This window comes from Salvelinus fontinalis, chromosome 3 (genome assembly GCF_029448725.1).
Source record: "Salvelinus fontinalis isolate EN_2023a chromosome 3, ASM2944872v1, whole genome shotgun sequence".
Lineage (NCBI taxonomy): Eukaryota > Metazoa > Chordata > Actinopteri > Salmoniformes > Salmonidae > Salvelinus > Salvelinus fontinalis.
The window spans coordinates 43,317,118-43,342,759 of NC_074667.1; the positions used below are offsets into that span (position 1 = coordinate 43,317,118).

The 25,642-nt window shown below is 44.1% G+C and overlaps 1 protein-coding gene across 8 annotated transcripts; it reads right to left on the reverse strand.

The window, feature by feature from the left end:
• Nucleotides 1-1,024: 1,024 nt before the first annotated feature.
• Nucleotides 1,025-24,114, reverse strand: LOC129849481 (taste receptor type 1 member 3). 8 transcript variants are annotated; one of them, XM_055916328.1, is made up of 12 exons: nucleotides 19,815-24,114; nucleotides 15,849-19,198; nucleotides 15,073-15,144; nucleotides 11,070-11,528; nucleotides 10,659-10,865; nucleotides 10,146-10,446; nucleotides 9,534-9,890; nucleotides 8,693-9,115; nucleotides 8,376-8,579; nucleotides 8,115-8,235; nucleotides 7,467-7,837; nucleotides 1,025-1,842 (listed from the first exon to the last, which is right to left on the reverse strand). In XM_055916328.1, the coding sequence occupies exons 5-12, from the start codon at nucleotides 10,859-10,861 to the stop codon at nucleotides 1,225-1,227; spliced, it is 2,598 nt and encodes an 865-aa protein (XP_055772303.1). In that variant the 5' UTR covers nucleotides 10,862-10,865; nucleotides 11,070-11,528; nucleotides 15,073-15,144; nucleotides 15,849-19,198; nucleotides 19,815-24,114; the 3' UTR covers nucleotides 1,025-1,224. The 8 variants fall into 8 exon arrangements, with proteins under 8 accessions (XP_055772303.1, XP_055772312.1, XP_055772297.1 ...); XM_055916337.1 differs by having other exon boundaries at nucleotides 11,070-11,146; nucleotides 11,438-11,528; nucleotides 15,849-24,114; XM_055916322.1 differs by having other exon boundaries at nucleotides 10,659-10,862; nucleotides 15,849-24,114.
• Between the last annotated feature and the right edge of the window lie 1,528 nt (nucleotides 24,115-25,642).

The window sequence follows — 25,642 nt, forward strand, 5'->3', positions numbered from 1 at the left end:
TCTCTCTGTACACCTATGTAGATATTCCATTAATAAAAATCAGCCAAATCCAGCTACATTAGTACTACACTGGGGCTCACTGCCTTCATATCATAGGCCAGCATTAGCTAAAGCTTAATAATAGCCACACCATACCAAACTTTCACAAATGTTTCTTAACTTTATCAGGGTGATATCAAAAGTAAGTTAGGCCATTGTTTATAGGGAAAATACAAGCAGAAGAGCGATTGTAAACCAGGGAAAAAATTCACTTCCCTCCCCAGTGCCTAATAAAAAATCACACAACCCTTCCCTATTTTGGACCACCCCTCCCCCCAGTAACTTACGATCTGATCTGACCCTTAGCAGTTTTGTATCTGAGAGTAAATAAAGCCTAATATATTAATAAAAGTCACCTTGTCCTAGAGAGATTTACATGGTTATCAAAACATCACGCCAGGGTAAGCCTACACTAAACACAGCCCTTATTTTAAGTGATTCTAAAATTCCCTATTGGAAAAATGAATGGTGGAAAATTGATTGGATACCATTTCCCTGTTTGACCTCTAGATTTTATGGGTATTATGACACCTCCACTGTGGGGCTCTATGGAGATTGCTCGTACCTGGTATCCAAACATGCATGGCTTGAGAGATGCGGTCACCGTTCTAGCGTGTGTAGCTAACTATCTAGTTTAAATACCAACAGTACTGCTACAGAATCATAACATTTGATAAACACTTAATTTAGCCTACATCATCATCAATATCTGGTCTGGTTGTCTGGTACACGCAGTAGAGAGAGGCAGAAAGATATAGAGGTAAATCACAATCACTAAAATAAATGGAGCTATATAACTAGCATATTTACATTAAACAGCTGATAGCCCACCCCAGGGTCAGCTGATAGCTCACCCTCTTTTCCCGATGTCAATGATATCTTTAGGAGGCACTGTTACTAGCTTCCATACAGTTTGTGATGATAAGTGAGTGTGTTGTTGCAGAAATAAATAGGCCTATGCAAGAACAAAAAATTGCTACAGAGATATTTGGTATGTTATTTATTTTTCATTTTGAGCACCCCCTGAAAGGTCTGTGCACGGCCTTGCTCCTTTACAGTGCGTTTATTCACCATTTCTGCAAAGATAACTGAAATCACTCAATCAAACTAGTATACATGCACATGAAATGTATAACACACAAAATTAAATTGTATATATTATTGAAACATTAAACAGAATACATTTCACTGTCCCTGTCTCTCCCCTGATACTTGTCCCTCCCCTGCAGGTCCCTGGTCCTGTTCCTCTTGAGGAGTTCCTGGAGCTCCCTCGAGGAAGGTACGGAAGTGCTCTGCTGTGTTGAGCTCAGGTTTCTTCAGCAGCAGGTGACATTTTGGCAGATAGTAGGCCGCCATCAGCCCCATGTTACTGAGCAAACTGACAGATACATGGACAATGGAGCGTTCCTTGTCATTCAGACCAGTGTAGATGGGGATGAAGACCACCCAAACCACGCAGTAGGCCAGGGTGGAGAAGGTGATATCTCTGGCCAGGTTGTATTGGCGAATGGGCTTCACAGCCATGAAGGTGCACATGAAGGATATGAGGGCGAGGAGGCCATTGAAGCCCTGCATCAGGCCCAGACATAAGATGGGCTCCACAGGGCATCGTAGGAACTTTCTCACAAAGGTCACCTTCATCTTGGCCAGGTACCGGGATAGAGAGGGCCCCTCCTGAACAAAATAGCCACAGATCCCTGCCTGCACACCACAGCAGGCCAGTACCAGCAGCCAGCCTCCAGGGCCTCTCAGTGTAACCAGATGAGACGGAGCCTTCTCAGGGAACTCAGTCACATACACAATCTGTCAAAAGAGGGAGGAGGATGGAAAATTAGCTAATATTTGATTCAAGATACTCTGGGTCTTCCTCACTCATATTCATTCAAATGTCTCCTGGACTGTTGGCTTTCTTTTACATCAAAGAAAACCTATTTAAACTATACTGTATATAGAAAAGTATGTTTTAGTGGATTTGGCTATTTCAGTCACACCCATTGCTGACAGGTGTATAACATCGAGCACACAGCCATGCAACCTCCATAGACAAACATTGGCAGTAGAATGATCTTACTGAAGAGCTCAGTGACTTTCAACGTGGCACCGTTATAGGATGCCACCTTTCCAACAAGTCAGTTCCTCAAATGTCTGCCCTACTAGAGCTGCCCCGGTCAACTGTAAGTGCTGTTATTGTGAAGTGGAAACTTCTAGGAGCAACAAAGGCACAGCCATGAAGTTGTAGGCCACACAAGCTCATCGAACAGGCCCGCCGAGTGCTGAAGCGCGTAAAAATAGTCTGTTCTCAGTTGCAAAACACACTACCAAACTTCCTCTTGAATTCCTTTGGACTGCCTCTGGACTCACTACCAAACTGCCTCTGGAACTGCCTCTGGAGTTCCAAACTGCCTCTGGAGTTCCAAACTGCCTCTGGAGTTCCAAACTGCCTCTGGAAGCAACATCAGCACAAGAACTGTTAGTCGGGAGTTTCATGAAATGGGTTTCCATGGCCAAACAGCCGCACACAAGCCTAAAATCGCCATGCGCAATGCCAAACGTCGGGTGGAGTGGTATAAAGCTCGCCACCATTGGAGTCTGGAGCAGTGGAAACGCATTGTCTGGAGTGATGAATCACGCTTCACCATCTGGCAGTCCGACGGACGAATCTGGGTTTCGCAGATGCCAGGAGAATGCTACCTGCCAGAATGCATAGTGCCAACTGTAAAGTTTGGTGGAGGAGGAATAATGATCCCGGGCTGTTTTTCATGGTTCGGTCTAGGCCCCTTAGTTCCAGTGAAGGGAAATCTTAATGCTACAGCATACAATTTTTTATTTATTTTTTATTTCACCTTTATTTAAACAGGTAGGCTAGTTGAGAACAAGTTCTCATTTACAACTAATACCTGGCCAAGAAAAAACTAATTAATGCTACACAAACAACAACACAGAGTTACACATGGAATAAACAAACATACAGTCATTAACACAATATAAAAAAAGTATATGTACAGTGTGTGCAAATGAGGTAAGATAAGGGAGGTAAGGCAATAAATAGGCCATAGTGGCGAAATAATGACAATTTACCAATTAAACACTGGAGTGATAGATATACTGGGGTGCAAAGGAGAGAGAAAAAATAACAGTATGGGGATGAGGTAGATGGATGGGCTACTTACAGGTGCAGTGATCTGTGAGCTACTCTGACAACTGGTGCTTAAAGTTAGTGAGGGAGATATGAGCTTCCAGCTTCAGTGATTTTTGCAATTTGTTCCAGTCATTGGCAGCAGAGAACTGGAAGGAGAGGCAGCCAAAGGAGGAGTTGGCTTTGGGGATTACCAGTGAAATATATCTGCTGGAGCGCGTGCTATGGGTGGGTGCTGCTATGGTGACCAGTGAGCTGAGATAAGGCAGGGCTTTACCGAGCAAAAACTTATAGATGACCTGGAGCCAGTGGATTTGGCGACAAATATGAAGCGAGGGCCAGCTAACGAGAGCATACAGGTCGCAGTGGTGGGTAGTATATGGGGCTTTGGTGACAAATGGATGGCACTGTGATAGACTGCCTCCAATTTGCTTAGTAGAGTGTTGGAGGCTATTTTGTAAATGACATCGCCGAAGTCAAGGATCGGCAGGATAGTCAGTTTTACGAGGGTATGTTTGGCAGCATGAGTGAAGGATGCTTTGTTGCGAAATATGAAGCCGATTCTAGATTTAATTTTGGATTGGAGATGCTTAATGTGAGTCTGGATTGAGAGTTTACACTCTAACCAGACACCTAGGTATTTGTAGTTGTCCACATATTCAGTCAGAACCGTCAGAACCGTCCAGAGTAGTGATGCTGGACAGGCGAGCAGGTGCGGCAGCGATTGGTTGAAGAGCATGTATTTAGTTTGACTTGCATTTAAGAGCAGTTGGAGTCCACGGAAGGAGTGTTGTATGGCATTGAAGCTCGTCTGGAGGTTAGTTAACACAGTGTCCAAAGAAAGTCCAGAAAGTATTCAGAATGGTGTCGTCTGCGTAGAGGTGGATCAGAGACTCACCAGCAGCAAGAGCGACATCATTTATGTATACAGAGAAAAGAGTCGTCTCAAGAATTGAACCCTGTGGCACCCCCATAGAGACTGCCAGAGGTCCGGACAACATGCCCTCCAATTTGACACACTGACTCTGTCTGCGAAGTAGTTGGTGAACCAGGCGAGGCAGTCATTTGAGAAACCAAGGCTGTTGAGTCTGCCGATAAGAATGTGATGATTGACAGAGTCGAAAGCCTTGGCCAGGTCGATGAATACAGCTGCACAGTATTGTCTCTTATCGATGGCGGTTATAATATTGTTTAGGACCTTGAGCGTGGCTAAGGTGCACCCATGACCAGCTCTGAAACCAGATTGCATAGCGGAGAAGGTACGGTGGGATTCGAAATGGTCAGTGATCTGTTTGTTAACTTGGCTTTTGAAGACCTTAGAAAGGCAGGGTAGGATAGATATAGGTCTGAAACAGTTTGGGTCTAGAGTGTCTCCCCTTTGAAGAGGGGGATGACTGCGGCAGCTCTCCAATCTTTGGGGATCTCAGACGATACGAAAGAGAGGTTGAATAGGCTAGTAATAGGGGTTGCAACAATTTCAGCGGATCATTCTAGAAAGAGAGAGTCCAGATTGTCTAGCCCAGCTGATTTGTAGGGATTCAGATTTTGCAGCTCTTTCAGAACATCAGCTGTCTGGATTTGGGTGAAGGAGAAGCGGGGGGGGGGGGGGGGGGGCTTGGGCAAGTTGCTGCAGGGGGTGCTGAGATGTTGGCCGGGGAAGGGGTAGCCAGGTGGAAAGCATGGCCAGCCGTAGAAAAATGCTTATTGAAATTATAGATTATCAAAGATTTATCGGTGGTGACAGTGTTTCCTATCCTCAGTGCAGTGGGCAGCTGGGAGGAGGTGCTCTTATTCTCCATGGACTTTACAGTGTCCCAAAATGTTTGGGGTTGGTGCTACAGGATGACAATTTCTGTTTGAAAAAAGATAACCTTAGCTTTCCTAACTGACTGAATATATTGGTTCCTGACTTTTCAGTTCCCTGAAAAGTTGATCGCGGGGGCTATTCGATGCTAATGCCGTACGCCACAGGATGTTTTTGTGCTGTTTTTTGAATGGTGCATGCTTATTTAAGATTGTGAGGAAAGCACTTTTAAAGAGTAACCAGGCATTGTCTACTGACGGAATGAGGTCAATATCCTTCCAGGATACCCGGGCCAGGTCGATTAGAAAGGCCTGTTCGCTGAAGTGGGTGGCCCAGCTCCCGGGTGGCGCAGTGGTCTAGGGCACTGCATCGCAGTGCTAGCTGCGTCACCAGAGTCTCTGGGTTCGCGCCCAGGCTGGGCTGGGTTCGCGCCCAGGCTCTGTCGCAGCCGGCCGCAACCGGGAGGTCCGTGGGGCGACTCACAATTGGCACAGCGTCGTCCGGGTTAGGGAGGGTTTGGCCGGTAGGGATATCCTTGTCTCAGTATGTAAAAAATGTAATAAAATGTAAAATGTAATAAAAATGTATGCGCTCTACTGTAAGTCGCTCTGGATAAGAGCGTCTGCTAAATGACTAAAATGTAAATGTAAATGTAAGTGTTTTAGGGAGCGTTTGACAGTGATGAGGGGTGGTCGTTTGGTCGCAGACCCATTACGGACGCAAGCAATGAGGCTGTGATTGCTGAGATCCTGGTTGAAGACAGCAGAGGTGTATTTGGAGGGCAGGTTGGTTAGGATGATATCAATGAGGGTGCCAGTGTTTACATATTTGGGGTTGTACCTGGTAGGTTCATTGATAATTTGTGTGAGATTGAGGGCATCAAGCTTAAATTGTAGGATGGCCGGGATGTTATGCATGTCCCAGTTTAGGTCACCTAACAGCACAAGCTCTGAAGATAGATGGGGGGGCAATCAATTCACATATGGTGTTCAGGGCACAGCTGGGGGCAGAAGGTGGCCTATAGCAAGCAGTAACGGTGAGAGATTTGTTTCTGGAAAGGTGGATTTTTAAAGTAGAAACTCAAATTGTTTGGGCACAGACCTGGATAGTAAGACAGAACTCTGTAGGCTATATCTGGAGTAGATTGCAACTCCACCCCCTTTGGCAGTTCTATCTTGTCGGAAAATGTTATAGTTAGGGATGGAAATTTCTGTGTTTTTGGTGGCCTTCCTAAGCCAGGATTCAGACACGGCTAGGACATCCGGGTTGGCAGAGTGTGCTAAAGCAGTGAATAAAACAAACATAGGGAGGAGGCTTCTAATGTTAACATGCATGAAACCAAGGCTTTTACAGTTACAGAAGTCAACAAATGATAGCGCCTGGGAAATGGGAGTGGAGCTAGGCACTGCAGGGCCTGGATTAACCACTACATCACCAGAGGAGCAGAGGAGGAGTAGGATAAGGGTGCGGCTAAGGGCTATAAGAACTGGTCGTCTAGTACGTTCGGAACAGAGAGTATAAGGAGCAGGTTTCTGGGCGAGGTAGAATAGTGCATAATGTACAGACAAAGGTATGGTAGGATGTGAATACAGTGGAGGTAAACCTAGGCATTGAGTGACGATGAGAGCGGTATTGTCTCTAGAGACATCAATTAAACCAGGTGAGGTCACCGCATGTGTGGAAGGTAGGATAAGAGGGTTAGCTCAGGCATATTGAGCAGGGCTGGAGGCTCTACAGTGAAATAAGAGAATAATCACTAACCAAAACAGCAATGGACAAGGCATATTGACATTAGGGAGAGGCATGCATAGCTGAGTGATCATAGGGTCCAATGAGTAGCTGGACGGGCTGGTGACACTGCGATTCAGACAGCTAGCAGGCTAGCAGAAGGGACGTCGCAAAGGAAAAAGTCTGTTGTAGCCCCCTCGTGTGGTTACGTCGGCAGACCAGTCGTGATTGATCAGCAGGGGTCTGTGTAGTAAAAATGACATTTTACAATGACATTGTAGATGATTCTGTGCTTCCAACTTTGTGGCAACAGTTTGAGGAAGGCCCATTCCTGTTTCAGCATGACAAAGCCCCTGTGCCCGAAGCGAGGTCCATACAGAAATGGTTTGTTCAGATCGGTGTGGGAGAAATTGACTGGCCTGCACAAAGCCCTGACCTCAACCCCATCAAACACCTTTGCGATGAATTGGAACGCTGACAGCGAGCCAGGCCTAATGTCAGTGCCCAACCTCACTAATGCTCTTGTGGCTGAATGGAAGCAGGACCCCGCAGCAATGTTCCAACATCTAGTAGAACGCCTTCCCAGAAGAGTGGAGGCTGTTATAGAAGCAAAGGGGGGACCAATTCCGTATTAATGCTCATGATTTTGGAATGAGATGTTCGACGAGCAGATGTCCACATACTTTTGGTCATATAGTGTAGATGTATAATATCTCAATGATTCATGTTTGTCTGGTGTTCTACAGGTCTAGGCTTTACCTGCAGTGAGAAGGCTAGGATGGTGGACAGGGTGACCGTGTGGAAGATGGAGCTGAGGGGAAGCTGCAGACGACACACCATGTCCCCTGGCTGGACCAGGAACAGCAGCAGGCAGGCACAGCCTAGCATCATGCTGAGTAGGGACACACCACCCAGGGGCCCCCCTGAGGCTCTCACCAGCGGAGAATCCCGGTGCTGCAGGAACAGGACCCCCACAGCCCCCTGACAGGCCAGCAGCACCAGCATGGCCAGCAGCAGCCCCAAGGACTCAGGCTGGCCCCAGGTCAGGAAGTCAAAGGTAGGCTCGGTGCAGTTGGTGCTACGTACCAGGGACCACTGGCCCTCTAGACACTGGGTACACTGGATGTCCACTAGAGTTAGAGAGGGAGCAGAGACGTGTAGTTAGAATGATAGAACTTGATAAGAGTAGAAAGTCTTAAGGCCAGTCTTATAACGCCACCACTCACACCTTTCAGTTTTGTAGATGTATTGAGCATTTTTTTAACGCAGCGTTTGTCAGCATGTGAGAAAAGTGTAAAGCTGATGTCCATATTGCTAGAGAAAAATATCAAATAAATCTACAAAACATAATCTCAAGAGTTATCGAGTTTTAATGCATAGATTGATGGAAGTCTGTGAATCACCCACTTCTGCCATTCTGGAAGGTGCCCGGTAAACAGTCAATACAGTCAAAGCAGCAGGAATGGAAGCCTTTCACTCTGCGCACCTGGCCAGGGCCACACTCAGAGGAACAGGTAGACTCAGGGGCCTGCAGCAGAGGTGGTGTCAGAGAGAACTACTTTGCAGGGCGTAGCTGGCACATTGAAATGTTTAGTCCCAGAGGGGAAAATGTGAAAAGCCGATAAAGTGCAACATAATGTTTGATGAGGAGATGCGGGCGGAGATTACCTTAGCACATACTGTATGCCATTGGATGAGAGTGTTATTGATTGACAGGTTCTCATAGAAGGTGCCGACATCTTTGAAACTCAGATTGTTGTTTCCCCAGACCCACTGTAGTATGTTGTAGCCAATGTTTGGGTTTCCATTACTGTCAAACTCAAAATGACTTCCATTTAGACTGAAGTTAACCTCCTTGAGCACCTCCAACAGCTGCAGGGTGTCAATCAATGTGTTATTTATCTTTGTTAATTGCATGTGTAAAGTACCTTGCACAGCTTCACATAATCATTGTTTGGAGAAAAAAATACTGAGGGAGAATGTACCTGCCAGGGGTAGAGTTTGCTTTTAGCGTCCCTCCGGCAGCTCTTAGCATTGCACCTGAGCATGTTGTGCAGTGCGTGTGCAACACTGTAGATGGCAGCATAGACCCTGAAAGCTGACCTCTGCAGCATGGGCTTTGTCACTAGACTTATGTTGTCTAGGGACAGGTTCCAGCAGTCTGGGCATGGGTTCATACTATGGTTTGGCTCTGTATCTGGACCTGGTGAGGGCTGCCTGGCCCTCTCCTCTCTAATCCTGGAGAAGAGTTCCCTGGTGTAGGGTGTGAGCAGGCCCAGGGTCTGGCTGTGGACTGTGAAGGCAATGATAGTGCCCACAGTGTGGATGTTTGGGAGAGTTGACAAGTCACTGTTCAGGGCCCACGCATCGCTGGCCACCCAGACCCCTGTCAGATTCCTCCTGATCACCTGATCACAAACAGCATGTTGGGATCTTACGTTGCCCCAGTTCTTACAGACAAATGTATTATTCAGAGGAGGCTGGTAGAAGAAGCTATAGAAGGACGGCTCATTGCAATGGCTGGAATGCAGTAAATGGAACAGTATCAAACACAACAAACATCTGGAAACCACATTTGACTCTGTTCCATTTATTCCTTTCCAGCCATTCCAATGAGTTTGTCCTCCTATAGCTCCTCCCACCAGCCTCCTCTGGTATTCGTGTATCCCTCTAATCTGAATGTAGATGCTATAAATGAGTAGCATTACTGTACTTAAAAACAGTCAAACCAACGGCTGCATAAAGCCTTTTGAAAAGCTTCTGAGAAACTTTTTACAACTTTGTAAAATTCTCTAGACCTCTTGTGTGACTTGCTGTCTTACTGACCTCAGTGAAGAAGGCTCTGGCGGGCTGGGAGAGAGAAAACACCACCACCACACCCACTTTGCTCTCTGTGATGCGGTCCAGCATCTCTCTGACCACAGGCTGTGGGTCGCTATAGATGGGGATTAACCCCTCGTACGCCACACAGATGGAGCTCTCTGCTGCCAGGGTAGAAAACTGGCGCTGGCCCTGACGCCCATACTCATCCTCACTGCCCACGACAGCCACCCAGTTCCACTGGAACCTGTTCATCAGACGCACCATGGCCTCCACCTGCCTCTTGTCACTGGGCACTGTGCGCAGGAACGATGGGTACAGACTCTTGTCACTGAACTTGTCACTGGTGGCACTGTAGCTGATCTACAGGGGGCACATGGTAATGAAACAGATGAAACAATAGTAGATTAAAAACAAACGGTTATGTCTATACTCATTGCAGTTGTATCTCATATGTTCATCTTAGTTTCACCACAGCACACAGTTCAATTCAAATTACATTTAAGGGATTGTTGTAGAGGGGCAAAAGCTGTATTCCAATTTTTTTTATCACCTTGTTTTTTGAGTATGTTATTGTTTGCATTGAAAGACAACTTTCCAACATGTGACCAAACAAACCTGCGGCATGAGGAAGAATCCCAGTAGTTTTCCTATGACAGAGACCATCTCTGAGGTGGAAGGGCCGATGACAGCCACCACACGGGTTACGTAGTCCGTGTAGTTACACATGATGGCCAGCTCTCGGCTGGAGCCCTCTGTGAGGAAGAAGAGGGTGGGCTTCACGATGACGGCAGACTGCTTGCAGGTGTCGAAGATCTCATAGCCCAGCCTGATGCCAGGGAGTAGGGTGGAGTTGGCGTTGATCTCATCCACTGTGTACTTCATCACCAGGGCCATACCCAAACCAAACGTATTAATACTGCCATTCCAAACACAGGACAGGGAGGGGCTGTTATAGTGCTCTCCATGATCAGATGATTCAAACATATTAGAAGTAAGCAATAATTAGAATGAAACATGTGGAATCTGCAAATACAATTACAGTATAAAGGCAGTAGACATAGAACAAACGTCATATTCAGACAAAAGTACATGAATCATTCATTATAAGTGGGTCTTGTGTTACTGTACCTGTCACAGCTAATGCTGTCCGGCTCTACTCTCTGGCTCAAGTTACTGGTGAGATCATTGATGGGGAAGAGCCCCCCAAGGAGGATGTCTCCCGAGGAGTTGAACAGAGTTGTAGTGATGTTCTGGAACCATGGTGGAGAGCTCTGACTACACCCTGCTCCAAACAGCCAGCATAGAACCAGCAGTCTCAATGGCACTACCATGCTGCTGAGGGCAGGAAGAGACATGTTGAGAGGACATGGCAAACATCAGAGAGTAAAAAAGGCATCAACAAATGAGAGTTTAAAGAGATGCATTGAGAGATAAATGAAGGGTGAAAGGGAGAGAGAGAAAGAAGAGACAGAGTCAGCAGCTGATACTGTGAGAGAAAGGTAATTTGCCAACCAGTTACAGAGTGATGGAGAGGCTCACCTGTATGGGTACTTTCACAGCCCAGCGAGTCAATGGGGAAAACTGTTCTATCAGTCTGTCTGCACCTCCTGTGTCTCCTGTATTGTGATGAGTGGTGAACTGAATACCTGGGGTCAGGCTGTCCTGTGCCAGACTACAGGTCTCATCACAGGTGTGCAGTTGCTGTCAGCATGACTCCGAAGGTATATTTGCATTTAAATTGATGGTGCATGTGAAGATGTTTGAAATGAGACACCAACATATGAAAATCACCAGGTGACAGGTTATTGTCCCACACTTCCAGAGCATTTTATTGATATTTGCTTGTGGTTGGCTGATCAGGCCTCGTCAGTGTAGTGCGTTGTTGGGGGTTAGAAGATACCACATACCTGATTTGCACCAATTTTATAAGACAGTAAAACCTCCCTGGTGACCATGTGTGTGTTTGATGAGTCTCTCTGGTATCTCCATTTCATAGATCTATAATATTTAGGAAAAACAGATGTCAGGTAGCAAATCAACAGAAGCCTATCTGTCTCTCTCCGGTCCTTTTCTGCTGCCACGGTCATTTCATGTTTTCATGTGTATCTGAACTATTGCCGTTCAGGCAGGCAGAAATACAGCCGGTATGACGAGTTTCGCATATGATGAAACAGCTCAGATACACATGGAAACATGAAATGACCGCGGGAATCGATAGAACATCACTCAGAGATGCACCAGAATGATGTAACATTCAAAATGGGTGAACCTTTTCTTTAAGGTTGAGTTGCAGGTGAAGTGTGACAGCTGAGCGTTTCTGTTTTCTCTCTATGATTTTTGCATATTTGTATTAAGCCCGTATTAAGGTGTGTGTTTGGACACTAGTTAAAACAGGCACTGTAGTCTTTCCTCTATCTTGTCTGAGATCTTGACGTGAGCAGGTAGGTACATTGTGATGAAACTTGATGTTTCACTTTAGTACAGGTTGTCTACTTTCCACCCACATTTTTACTCTTTACCTTCAGTTGATGATGTAAAGTGCTCTCACACAGAGACAGTGTTTAATATTTCTGTTCATTATACACATTTTTGCTTGTTTGCACGTGTACACTACTGTGAGGTGGGTTTTATGTGTGTGCATCTATGCACCACAGGAGGTTGGTGGCATCTTAATTGGGGAGGACGAGTTCATGGAATTGGCTAGAGCGGAATTAGTGGAATGGTATCAAACACATGGTTTCCATGCATTTTATTCCATTCCAGTGTCTCCGTTCCAGCCGTTATTGTGAGCCATCCTCCTCTCAGCAGCCTCCACTGCTGTGCACATTGTTGATGTATTTTAGCAAGATGTTGCGCGGGCAGTAGACTCAGATAAACATCTGGTTTGTGAATGGCATTTTTTTATTTGGTTCTTCGGTAGGCTAAGCCATGAATCCACCCACAGCCTTCCTAAAACTTTCCAGTGATAAGGTTCCAGGACACACACACACACACACAGACACACACACACACACACACACACACACACACACACACACACACACACACACACACACACACACACATTTTCAGATGAAAGACAGATCTACTGTATATATTTTAGCACAACACAGTATACACTTTCACCACTAGGTGTCAGGTGTGGGTTTATAATACACTGATACAACACAAAAAAAAGGACGAATGCCTAATTTGCACCATTTCTATAAGACAGTAAACCCTCACAGGTGGCTTTGTGTGTGTTTGATGTGTCCCTGTGGTATCTCCATTTCATAGACCGGTCACACTATATTTGGATTGTCCGGATTTTCCATATGTAGATGCTCTACTGATCAACAAAGTATCTGTTTACTATCAACAAATATGTTACTATCAACAAACTCTCTGTTGATAAGCAACCGCTTGCTAAGTTTACATTTATGGTTAGGTTTAGAATAAGGTTAAGGTTAGGATTAGGGCTAGGGTTAGGGTAAGGGTTAAGTTTAGCGTTAGGATAAGGGTTAAGGTTAGGGTTAGAGTTAAGGTTAGTAGAAACTTTACTGATAGTCTGTAAATAGTCTGTAGAGCATCTACAGATGGACTATCCGTATAAAGTGTTATCCATTGACATATAATTTTTAGGAGAATCAGGTGTCAGGTCGCAAATCAACAGAAGCCTATTCGTTTCTCTCCTGTCTTTTTCTGCTGCCGATACCACTCTGTTAGCACAAGCTGTTCAACATTTACCAAAATCAATATTAGCATACTATATCTACTCCTACCATTCTGATCTTAAAGTTAAGTTGAAGTTGGAGTTGAAGTGTGATAGTTGGGTTTGTTTTCTCTGTGACTTTGGCATATTTCTATTAAGCCCTGGATACTAGTTTTACCAATGTTTTGCATTCACCTTTGCATGTCATTTTATTTGTCTATTTTCATCTAGGCAGAACATCACATTTCCAGCTTCCTCCAGCTATTTTGCATGAAACAATAAACACCTTTTAAACTTAAAGGGGTAATCTGTAGTTACTACAATAATCTTTTGATTTATGAATTCATGTTATGTACCCATTGATTCTTGAAGAATATAACTTATAAATGCCTCATGATCTTATTTGAACTGTCGTCCCCCTTCAGAACCCAAAATATAAGCTTGTTTTACTCCAATGTTTGTAAACAAAGTAAATGTAAATAAACACTGTATAGCTTCAAAACATGGTTAGAACTATGATTTTGATATCATGGATGGTCGGTCCTTGTATCCATAGCTCTGTCTATGAATTTGCGAGTGGTTACATTTATCCAGCCATATCCCTCAGTTTTTTCCTGAAACAGTGGCAGGGACACACTTTGTTATTTCAACTGCTGATTGCCCCTGTAACACCCTCATTTGAAACATTTTACTCACTGTAATGATCAATGTGATAACTACAACCTTTACTGTATATAATAAGGCTATACTTATGTGCACTATGTGCAATCAGGTACTGTGGACTTTTCTTTATCTTGTCAGAGATCTTGACGTGAGCAGATAAACACACACCAATGTTTGTGATGAAACACTTGATGTTTCACTTTAGTACAGTGTGTCTACTTTCCACCCAAGTTTACATTTTTTACGGCATGATACTATTCGGTTTTTAACATCAGATGGTGATATAAAGTGAACTATAGCGAAAAGGAGATACAATTTCTGTTCATCCCTGTTTTTGCTTGTTTGCATGTGTACACTCCTGTGAGGTAGGTTTTATGTCGATCCTTTATTTTAGCAAGATGTTGCGTGGTCAGTAGACTCAGATGAACATCTTGTTTGTCAATGGACGTTTTTTGTTTGGTTCTTTAGTAGCCTACGCCATGAATCCACCTCCAGCCTTCCTAAAGCTTTCCTGGGTTAAGGTTCCAGGACACACACACACACACACACACACACACACACACGAACACACACACACACACACACCTTGTCAGATGAAAGACAGATCTATATACACTGAGTGTACAAAACATCAAGAACACCTTCCTAAAAGTTAGTATTATGTCGTGCCCATTCACCCTCTGAATGGCACACACACAATCCATGTCTCAATTGTCTCAACGCTTAAAAATATATATTTTTACCTGTATCCTCCCCTTCATCTACACTGATTGACGTGGATTTAACAAGTGACATCAATTAGGGATCATAGCTTTCACCTGGATTCACCTGGCCAGGCTATGTCATGAAAAGAGCATGTATTCTTAATGTTTTGTACACTCAGTGTACACAGCATACAGTTTCACCACTAGGTGTCAGGTGTGGGTTTATAACACACTGAAACACCACAAGAAACACTAAGAACTCTTTACATGGGGAGATTTCCTGTAATAAGTTTTAATGTGGACATTCTTTTTCACAAAGGTATGATATTTATCTTATTCGTGGGGGTCAGAGCCCTGATGTGGGGAGAGAATCTGAGTTCCTGTGGTGGAGGTGGAGGTTGAGGGGATTCCAGGGTTTCTGTCTGTGTGGGTAGTGTGTACACATGCAGGCTGTTTGGACAGTTGATAACAGAGGTGAGTGTACCTGCCTACTGGGAACCAATGGTTGTCTTTCCTCACTGTACAAGACTGGTTGTTCTGAACAAACATAATGGTCCTGCAAACGAAAACAACATGTTTGATTAGTCTGTTGTTTTCCTTTGGTCAACGTTATGACCTGCATAATAGGATTGGAGCTATTGGTTAATTGCAGACATGTTTTACAGATGCAACAAAGTAGACATCAGTCTACATTTACATTGAACATAAGCATAGGGGTTGAACAGAGTTGTAGTGATGTTCTGGAACCATGGTGGAGAGCTCTGACTACACCCTGCTCCAAACAGCCAGCATAGAACCAGCAGTCTCAATGGCACTACCATGCTGCTGAGGGCAGGAAGACACATGTTGAGAGGACATGGCAAACGTCAGAGAGTAAAGTAGGCATATGAGAGAGAGAGAGAGAGAGAGAGAGAGAGAGAGAGAGAGAGAGAGAGAGAGAGTAGACAGAGAGAGAGGAGAGAGAGAGAGAGAGAGAGAGAGAGAGAGGAGAGAGAGAGAGAGAGAGAGAGAGAGAGAGAGAGAGAGGAGAGAGAGAGAGGAGAGAGAGAGAGAGAGAGAGAGAGAGAGAGAGAGAGAGAGAGAGAGAGAGAGAGAGAGAGAGAGAGAGAGAGAGAGAGAGAGAGAGAGAGAGAGAGAGAGAGAGAGAGAGAGAGAGAGAGAGAGAGAGAGAGAGAGAGAGAGAGAGAGAGAGACAAACAAACTGATGCTGTGAGAGAAAGGTAATTTGCCAACCAGTTACAGAGTAATGAAGAGGCTCACCATTATGGGTACCTTAACACCCCAGCAAGTTGACGGGGAGAACTGTTCTCTCAGTCTGTCTGCACCTCCTATGTCTCCTGTATTGTGATGAGTGGTGAACTGAATACCTGGGGGCAGGCTATGGCCCACTGGGCACAGACGTCAGTTCAACGTCTAGTTTGGATTTCCATTTGGCTGAGTTGTCAACTAACGTGAAATCAACAAAACATTTCACAATGTCATTGGATTTGGGTTAAAAACTTAATTTGCTGATGACACAACAGTGGTCGGCCTGATCACCGACAACAACGAGACAGCCTATAGGGAGGAGGTCAGAGACCTGGCCATGTGGTGCCAGGACAACAACCTCTCCCTCAACGTGATCAAGACAATGGAGATGATTGTGGACTACAGGAGAAGGAGGACCGAGCATGCCCCCATTCTCATCGACGGGGCTGTAGTGGAGCAGGTTGAGAGCTTAAAGTTCCTTGGTGTCCACGTCACCAACAAACTAACATGGTCCAAGCACACCATGACAGTCGTTAAGCGGGCACAACAAAACCTATTCTCCCTCAGGAGACTGAAAAGATTTGGCATGGGTCCTCAGATCCTCAAAAGGTTCTACAGCTGCACCATCGAGACCATTCTGACTAGTTGCATCACTGCCTGGTATGGCAACTGTTCGGCCTCTGACCGCAAGGCACTACAGAGGGTAGTGCGAACGGCCCAGTACATCACTGGGGCCAAGCTTCCTGCCATCCAGGACCTCTATACCAGGCGGTGTCAGAGGAAGGCCCTAAAAATTGTCCAAGACTCCAGCCACCCTACTCATAGACTGTTCTCTCTGCTACCGCACGGCAAGCGGTACCAGAGCGCCAAGTCTAGGTCCAAGAAGCTTCTAAACAGCTCCTACCCCCAAGCAATAAGACTCTTGAACATCTAGTCAAATGGCTACCCAGACTATTCACATTGCCCCCCTCCCCTCTCCACACCACTGCCACTCTCTGTTGTCATCTATGCATAGTCACTTTAATTAACTCAACCTACATGTACATACTACCTCAACTAACCGGTGCCCCCGCACATTGACTCTGTACCGGTACCCCCCCCCCCCCTGTATATACTGTTATTTTTTACTGCTGCTCTTTAATTACTTGTTACTTTTATCCCTTATTTGTATCCGTATTTTTTTAAACTTCACTGTTGGTTAGGGGCTCGTAAGTAAGCATTTCACTGTAAAATCTACACCTGTTGTATTCGGCGCATGTGACTAATGCAATTTGATTTGATTTGAAAAGTTGGGTAAAAAAAAGACAAACTGTCTTGACGTTGTTGACTTTTTGTAATTCCAATCACTTTTCCATGTTGATTCAACATCATCGTATTCAAGAAATAATAATAATGACGTGCAAACAATGTTGATTCAACCAGTTTTTGCCCAGTGGGAGGTCTCACCATAGGTGTGCTGTTGCTGTCAACATGATGCCGGAGGTGCATTTACATTTACATTAGTGGTGGACATGAAGATGTTTGAAATGAGACACCAACATATGAAAATCACCAGGTGACAGGTTATTGTCCCACACTTCCAGAGCATTTTATTGATATTTGCTTGTGGTTGGCTGATCAGGCCTCGTCAGTGTAGTGTGTTGTTGGGGGTTAGAAGATATCAGCACTTTAATACCACATACCTGATTTGCATAGTTTTTTATAAGACAGTAGAACCTCACTGGTGGCCTTTTGTGTGTTTGAGTCCCCATGGAATCTATTTGTCTCTCTCCTGTCCTTTTCTGCTGCCGATACCACTCTGTTAGCAAAAGCTGTTCAACATTTACCAAAATCAATATTAGCATAATATATCTACTTCTACCATTATAGTCTTAAGGTTGAATTGAAGTTGGAGTTGAATGTGATAGATACATTTGCTTTCTCTAGGATTTTTGCATACTGTATTTCTATTAAGCCCTGGATACTATTTTTACCAATGTTTTGCATTCACCTTTGCATGTCATTTTATTTGTCCATTTTCATCTAGGCAGAACATCACATTTCCAGGCTCTTCCAGGTATTTTGCATTAAACAATAAACACCTTTTAAACTTAAAGGGGCAATCTGTAGTTGCTACAATAATCTTTTGATTTATGAATTCATGTTATGTACCCATTGATTCTTGAAGAATATAACTTATAAATGCCTCATGATCTTATTTGAACTGTCGTCCCCCTTCAGAACCCAAAATATAAGCTTGTTTTACTCCAATGTTTGTAAACAAAGTAAATGTAAATAAACACTGAATAGCTTCAAAACATGGTTAGAACTATGATTTTGATATCATGGATGGTCGGTCCTTGCAAACACAGCTCTGTCTATGAATTTGAGAGTGGTTACATTTATCCAGCCACATCCCTCAGCTTTTTACTGAAACAGTGGCGGAGTTGATGATTTTGTTATTTTTTCAACTGCTGATTGCCCCTTTAAAACACCATCCTTTGAATTTGTTTGACTAACTATCATGATCAGTGTGATAACTACACCCTTTACTGTATATATTAAGGCTATACTTATGTGCACTTATTCACAGCTCTTTAATTATGTAACAGATGATGTCTGACAGACAATACATACATTGTTGGTGTGTGTTTGGATACTAGTTAAATCAGGTACTGTGGACTTTCCTTTATCTTGTCAGAGATCTTGACGTGAGCAGATAAACACACACCAATGTTTGTGATGAAACACTTGATGTTTCACTTTAGTACAGTGTGTCTACTTTCCACCCAAGTTTACATTTTTTACGGCATGATACTATTCGGTTTTTAACATCAGTTTGTGATATTCAGTGAACTATAGTGAAAAGGAGATACCATATATTTGAGGTGAGTTTTATGTGTGTGCATCTGTGCACATTGTTCCTGTATTGCAGAAAGACGTTGTGCGGGCAGTAGACTCAGATAAACATCTTGTTTTTGAAAGGAAGCATGCAACTCTGTCAGAAGAAAGACAGATCTATATATTTGAATGCAGCATACAGTTTCACCACTAGGTGTCAGGTGTGGGTTTATAACACACTGAAACACCACAAGAAACACTAAGAACTCTTTACATGGGGAGATTTCCTGTAATAAGTTTTAATGTGGACATTCTTTTTCACAAAGGTATGATATTTATCTTATTCGTGGGGGTCAGAGCCCTGATGTGGGGAGAGAATCTGAGTTCCTGTGGTGGAGGTGGAGGTTGAGGGGATTCCAGGGTTTCTGTCTGTGTGGGTAGTGTGTACACATGCAGGCTGTTTGGACAGTTGATAACAGAGGTGAGTGTACCTGCCTACTGGGAACCAATGGTTGTCTTTCCTCTGAACAAACATAATGGTCCTGCAAACGAAAACAACATGTTTGATTAGTCTGTTGTTTTCCTTTGGTCAACGTTATGACCTGCATAATAGGATTGGAGCTATTGGTTAATTGCAGACATGTTTTACAGATGCAGCAGAGATTACATTTGCATTGAACATAAACATAGAGGAATGGGTACACTCTAATCAGTAATTGATTTTGTGTGTTTTCACTTACATGTCTAAGGGCCCAGGGCTGGGTTTCTAATAAGCTAACATATGGAATTGTTTTAAGAAGGTCATTAGGATCATTTAGCTATTTGATAAAAAATTTAGGACTTCTGTAAGTATATAAAAAAAACATTATTTGATTAAATATTGAATTTGGCCATAATGCTATTAGCCCATAAAAGCTCATTGAATAACATATTCATAGATGTCAGAACAGATAATCCAAAAATAAATTAAAAGTGTCTGTCCTGTATCTGAGAGATACATGTATAAGATACATGTATATTTATACCCTTTTGTCACTTTTTTGTACTTCCATATATACTGCCATTCATTTTTTAAACTGGTACCGGGCTATTTACAGACGAGTCTTGTGAGACTTGTGGGTGAAACAACCGACATGTACTTGTTCATGAGAGTCTCACCTTTCGATGGTGGGGTCATAAAAGTGTGAAGCCCAAACTGTTCGGACCCTACAGACGTTTTCGTGAGGAGACCGATTCTCGGGATGTGTCCAGATCAGACAAACATCTCTGTAGCTCTGCCACTTTCCCCCGCTGATGTGGAATGCCGACATCAGAGGATGTGGTGGATTGAGATGCAGCCCATGAAAAAATATATCTCTAGCTTAAACTGATGATTTTGATGAGGATTATTATTAATTTTTCTTATGCGGACACCAGTTAAGATTATTGTGTGTGTGTGTGTGTGTGTGTGTGTGTGTGTGTGTGTGTGTGTGTGTGTGTGTGTGTGTGTGTGTGTGTGTGTGTGTGTGTGTGTGTGTGTGTGTGTGTGTGTGTGTGTGTGTGTGTGTGTGTGTTCAAAGCAGTGTTTACATAGCTGGCCTACAGAAACTATGGAACTACTGCTTTGCGAAGGCTGAGACTGTTGCAAAACTCTCTGACCGCTCCATTCAGTCCTCTGTGAGCTGAGAGGGAAACAGGCTTAGTGCCCACCCCCTTCACTCATCCCCACCTTCCCCCCTGGCCGCAGAATGGCTGGATCAGCCTCGCTCTAATCTCCATCGTTGGCCAGAGGAACAGTGGGCCTGTTGTCGACATGCTGGCCTCGTACCCCACAGGACCTGACAAATTATTAACCAGCCATAGTAGAGCAGGCAGAGCAGAAGACAGCCGGCCCGGCCCAGCCCAGCCAGGAAGTGGAATACTAAAATGTGCTGCTGAACATGAGGCCATCTGTCTTGATCAGCTCCAGTGCCTGACACTGCATAGTGAAAGTGTGGGAAAGTGGGGATCCTGCTGTGCCAAAGCAGGGAGGCCAAGCAGCACCAACCCAGCTGTGCTGTAGAGTACACCATGCAGTTCACAACACACTGTTCACATTAATGACTACATCAACAACAGTAAATCAAACCAGCCCATCAGTATAGACCAGTCTGTCCTTGACAAAACAGCTTAAAATGACTTCCTTGCCTCTAAGGCTTACGCACTGTGCCTTTTAGATTGCCTCCAAGGGTTAAGCACACAATTTATCGTAGCTTCCTGCCCGCCTCCTTTTCAGTGGTCCAACCTGTTATTCCGGACTTCAAAGTATGTGGGTGTGTGTGTGTGTGTGTGTGTGTGTTGGAGTTTTGGAGTTTGTATATTTATCATATATCATACAGCTGCAGTATACGAATATGTTATATGTAAATGAATGAAGCTAACTATAGTTGTAAGTTAGTTCCACATGAATGCATACCCTTGCACAGACTATGGCATAGAGTTAGAAATATACCGGGACAGGTTGATGTTTTAACCTGATGCTGAGCTGTAACCTCCATATCAGAGTTGACTGTTGTAATAACTTACCAAACCAGCAAATGAGAAAAGTAAGAGTAAACAACAGTGAATGCCAATGAACCATATCCTTAGAATCCACTTTATCGGATGTTGTTGCATTATGTCCACGACTTAGGACCAATCCTCTTTGCACTACAGAGTGTCTAACCAGCAGGTTGCAGGTCAGGGAGAGGTTGCCCTTGGCACTTAATTCACAAAAGGGTTTGCAGTACAAACCAGGGATATGTGTGTGTGACTCCATCTCTGCCAGTGGCTTCTTCACCTTGTAGTCTAACACACTAGAGAAGAGGGTGAGTGAGTTTATTGACCCTTGTGGGTATGAGAGGCTGGGAGAGGATGCTGTAGCATGAGAGGAGCTGTGCACTCTGCAATGGTAAGAAAGGAAGTGTGAGTGTCTAAAGAGATATCAGTGACAGAGTGAATGCCTGGGGAAGAGGCATGTGACAAAGTGTAAAGCTGGATGAGTGGGTTTTGAATGTATGACAGTGTATGTGAGGATGAAAGAAAGGAGAGAGTGTAAAAGATGGTGGAAAGGAGAGAGTGAAAGAGTGAGTGGGTTGAGAGGTCACAGAGGGAGCAATGATTGATTGAGTTGAATGCCTGAGTGTTGATACTGCATGTTGGCTGATGTTATCAGCAGCTGTGCAAACTTTGGGGACATTAGCAAAACTAGTGTTCCTTTTACTGTAGCTAGCTAATTCCTGTGACCTGCATGATGCAACACACTCGCTAACAGACTCCTTGCACAATAACACCCAGGACAGTAGACCTGTTTGCACCTGTTCTTCATTACATCAAACAGAACATGTGTTTTTCGATAGGACATTTACATTTGCTGTCGACTTTGTTTTGACATGAAAATGATCTTTCTCATAAGTGGAGAAGGTCAGAGAGGAGCAGAACTACTATACAGCAGAAGTTACTCTATGGTCAAATGGATGTCATTCTCAGTGATCATTATTGGCATGTCTTTGTCTCTTCCCTTTTCCCTCCTAGAAACTTCCTCATCCATCCAGACCTCATATAAATCAAATCAAATCCAATTGTATTTGTCACATGCACCGAATACAACAAGTGTAGACCTTACCGGGAAATGCTTACTTACAAGCCCTTAACCAACAGTGCAGTTCAAGGAGAGTTAAGAAAATATTTACCAAATAAACTAAAGTAAAAAATAATAAAAAGTAACACAATAACGAGGCTATATACAGGGGGTACCGGTACCGAGTCAGTGTGCGGGGGTACATGTTAGTTAGTTGAGGTAATTTGTACATGTAGGTAGAGATGAAGTGACTATGCATAGTCCAGTAGCCCCAAACTGAGGTAGCCCTGTTGTGAACAGCTGGAAAAACATCCCACAAGTGGGCGGCTGGTTCTGAACAGTACCAAATTGTTGTCGCCACAGGGAAATGGGGGAGCGGGGAGCGAGCGAGTCAGTGAGTGAGCTGTGGAATTTTACCAGGTCAGCCTTACGTAAGAGGCTGAGAAGCCATGGTGAAGAGGCAGGGAGGCACACTAACAGTCAGGCAGAGCGAGAGAGAGACAGAGCAGAGGGATACAGGTTGACAGGCAGGGAGAGAGGTAAAGGAAGAGGCAAGAATGGGATGAAGAGTGTTCTGTATGACCGCTCAATGTCAAAGCAGCTTTGAAAGTATAAGAGATGGTGTCTCTCTCAATAATTAACCTTTTTCTTTCTCTGTAAACCTTTCACCCTTTTCCCTCTCTCCCTCCTTCCCTCCGTCCTCTCTCCTGTCCTCCTTTCCTGTTCTCGATCCACACGTGAGTCAGTGACAGTCTGTCACTCAGTGGGTGATTTGATGCTGGTTTATTAGAGCGAGGAGTGCCTTTCTCTCTGACTCAAGTAATTGCCTTCCTCTGAAGACAGACAGGACTTAGCATCTGCTGTGGAGAATAAAGGAGGAGGGGGTGTCTGTTTTTAGAAACAGCCCAACTGACACAGTCTGACCCTCGGGGTGTCTGTCTCTGTCATCCCCAGTGCAGGTTGGGATCTGCCAGAACCATAACCACACTCCCAGTTATTCCTGGGTAGTTCACCTAATGCTGCCCGCCCCGTAATGCACCGCAAAGCACAGTCATTTCCTCCTTCATACATCCCACCTCCAACTCATTATAAGGCAGATAGTTCATTGCAATTATTTCTTAATCACCAGATGAGCATTTAGAAGCAACACAGACACGCTTTATTAAGCTCTTACTGATTAGTTAAATGTCAAGGCTCTGTTTGACCATAAATCTACTTTAGTCTTCTCAATGGGGTATAATATAGGATAGATTGTATGTGCGATGTACATGTATGTGCGATGCCCCCTTTGACACAACAGCCTCTCATCAATTTTGATGTTCGTTTTGACATAGAACACCATCATTCCGGAATCCACAGTCACAGTATCCCTTGCTGCAGGACAGAGAAGCAGTGCCATTCACTGCATTGACTCCTATCATTACCATTGTTACTCTATCATTATAGCTATCTTATTCCCCTGTCCATTCAAACAGACAAGGTTTTCCAGGACCCACTGATGAAATGGAGACAAAGGCATATTTACGCAGCTTCGCCTCTCTCATTAGGAACACTTGAGAGTGTATCACTATTTCAATTATTTTTAGTGCTGCTGGCCCAAGGGCGGTAGAGAGAGAAAGAGAGAGAATGAATAGGGATAGAAGCAAACAGAATATGGGAGGAAAATAAGCTTGCGGAACAGGAAGATGATAAGATGAAAAGGGTGAGATCTGCTCTTTTCGTTCGATTTAAAGCATCAACTTTCAGAGGGATTAAAACCCACTTCATGATTTACTATATTGGTGGTGTGGGACAACCTAGTATATTATGTAGCTTCCAGCTGCCAAAATGACTGATATGGTAGATATTGCAGTGAATGCTGTGGTATTGCCCCTATACAGTGGGGCAAAAAAGTATTTAGTCAGCCACCAATTGTGCAAGTTCTCCCACTTAAAAAGATGATAGAGGCCTGTCATTTTCATCATAGGTACACTTCAACTATGACAGACAAAATGAGAAAAGAAAATCCAGAAAACCACATTGTAGGATTTTTTATGAATTTATTTGCAAATTATGGTGGAAAATAAGTATTTGGTCAATAACAAAAGTTTATCTCAATACTTTGTTATATACCCTTTGTTGGCAATGACAGAGGTCAAACGTTTTCTGTAAGTCTTCACAAGGTTTTCACACACTGTTGCTGGTATTTTGGCCCATTCCTCCATGTAGATCTCCTCTGGAGCAGTGATGTTTTGGGGCTGTTGCTGGGCAACACGGACTTTCAACTCCCTCCAAAGATGTTCTATGGGGTTGAGATCTGGAGACTGGCTAGGCCACTCCAGGACCTTGAAATGCTTCTTACGAAGCCACTCCTTCATTGCCTGGGTGGTGTGTTTGGGATCATTGTCATGCTGAAAGACCCAGCCACGTTTCATCTCCAATGCCCTTGCTGATGGAAGGAGGTTTTCACTCAAAATCTCACGATACATGGCCCCATTCATTCTTTCCTTTACACGGATCAGTCGTCCTGGTCCCTTTGCAGAAAAACAGCCCCAAAGCATGATGTTTCCACCCCCATGCTTCACAGTAGGCATGGTGTTCTTGGGATGCAACTCAGCATTCTTTGTCCTCCAAACACGACGAGTTGAGTTTTTACCAAACAGTTATATTTTGGTTTCATCTGACCATATGACATTCTCCCAATCTTCTTCTGGATCATCCAAATGCTCTCTAGCAAACTTCAGACGGGCCTGGACATGTATTGGCTTAAGCAGGGTGACACGTCTGGCACTGCAGGATTTGAGTCCCTGGTGGCGTAGTGTGTTACTGATGGTAGGCTTTGTTACTTTGGTCCCAGCTCTCTGCAGGTCCCCCCCCCCCCGTGTGGTTCTGGGATTTTTGCTCACCGTTCTTGTGATCATTTTGACCCCACGGGGTGAGATCTTGCGTGGAGCCCCAGATCGAGGGAGATTATCAGTGGTCTTGTATGTCTTCCATTTCCTAATAATTGCTCCCACAGTTGATTTCTTCAAACCAAGCTGCTTACCTATTGCAGAATCAGTCTTCCCAGCCTGGTGCAGGTCTACAATTTTGTTTCTGGTGTCCTTTGACAGCTCTTTGGTCTTGGCCATAGTGAAGTTTGGAGTGTGACTGTTTGAGGTTGTGGACAGGTGTCTTTTATACTGATAACAAGTTCAAACAGGTGCCATTAATACAGGTAACGAGTGGAGGACAGAGGAGCCTCTTAAAGAAGAAGTTACAGGTCTGTTAGAGTCAGAAATCTTGCTTGTTTGTAGGTGACCAAATACATATTTTCCACCATAATTTGCAAATAAATTCATTTAAAATCCTACAATGTGATTTTCTGGATTTTTTTTCTCATTTTGTCTGTCATAGTTGAAGTGTACCTATGATGAAAATTACAGGCCTC

What these genes read in the sequence shown, in the direction of transcription:
- LOC129849481 (XM_055916305.1), bottom strand. Translation starts at nt 10,885, where the DNA reads ATGTCTCTTCCTGCCCTCAGCAGCATGGTAGTGCCATTGAGACTGCTG. An exon ending in GATTCTTCCTCATGCCGCAG is followed by an intron (nt 9,891 to 10,145) that starts GTTTGTTTGGTC and finishes TGCCCCCTGTAG; the next exon opens with ATCAGCTACAGTGCCACCAG. An exon ending in TCCTAGCCTTCTCACTGCAG is followed by an intron (nt 1,843 to 7,466) that starts GTAAAGCCTAGA and finishes CTCTTTTGACAG; the next exon opens with ATTGTGTATGTGACTGAGTT.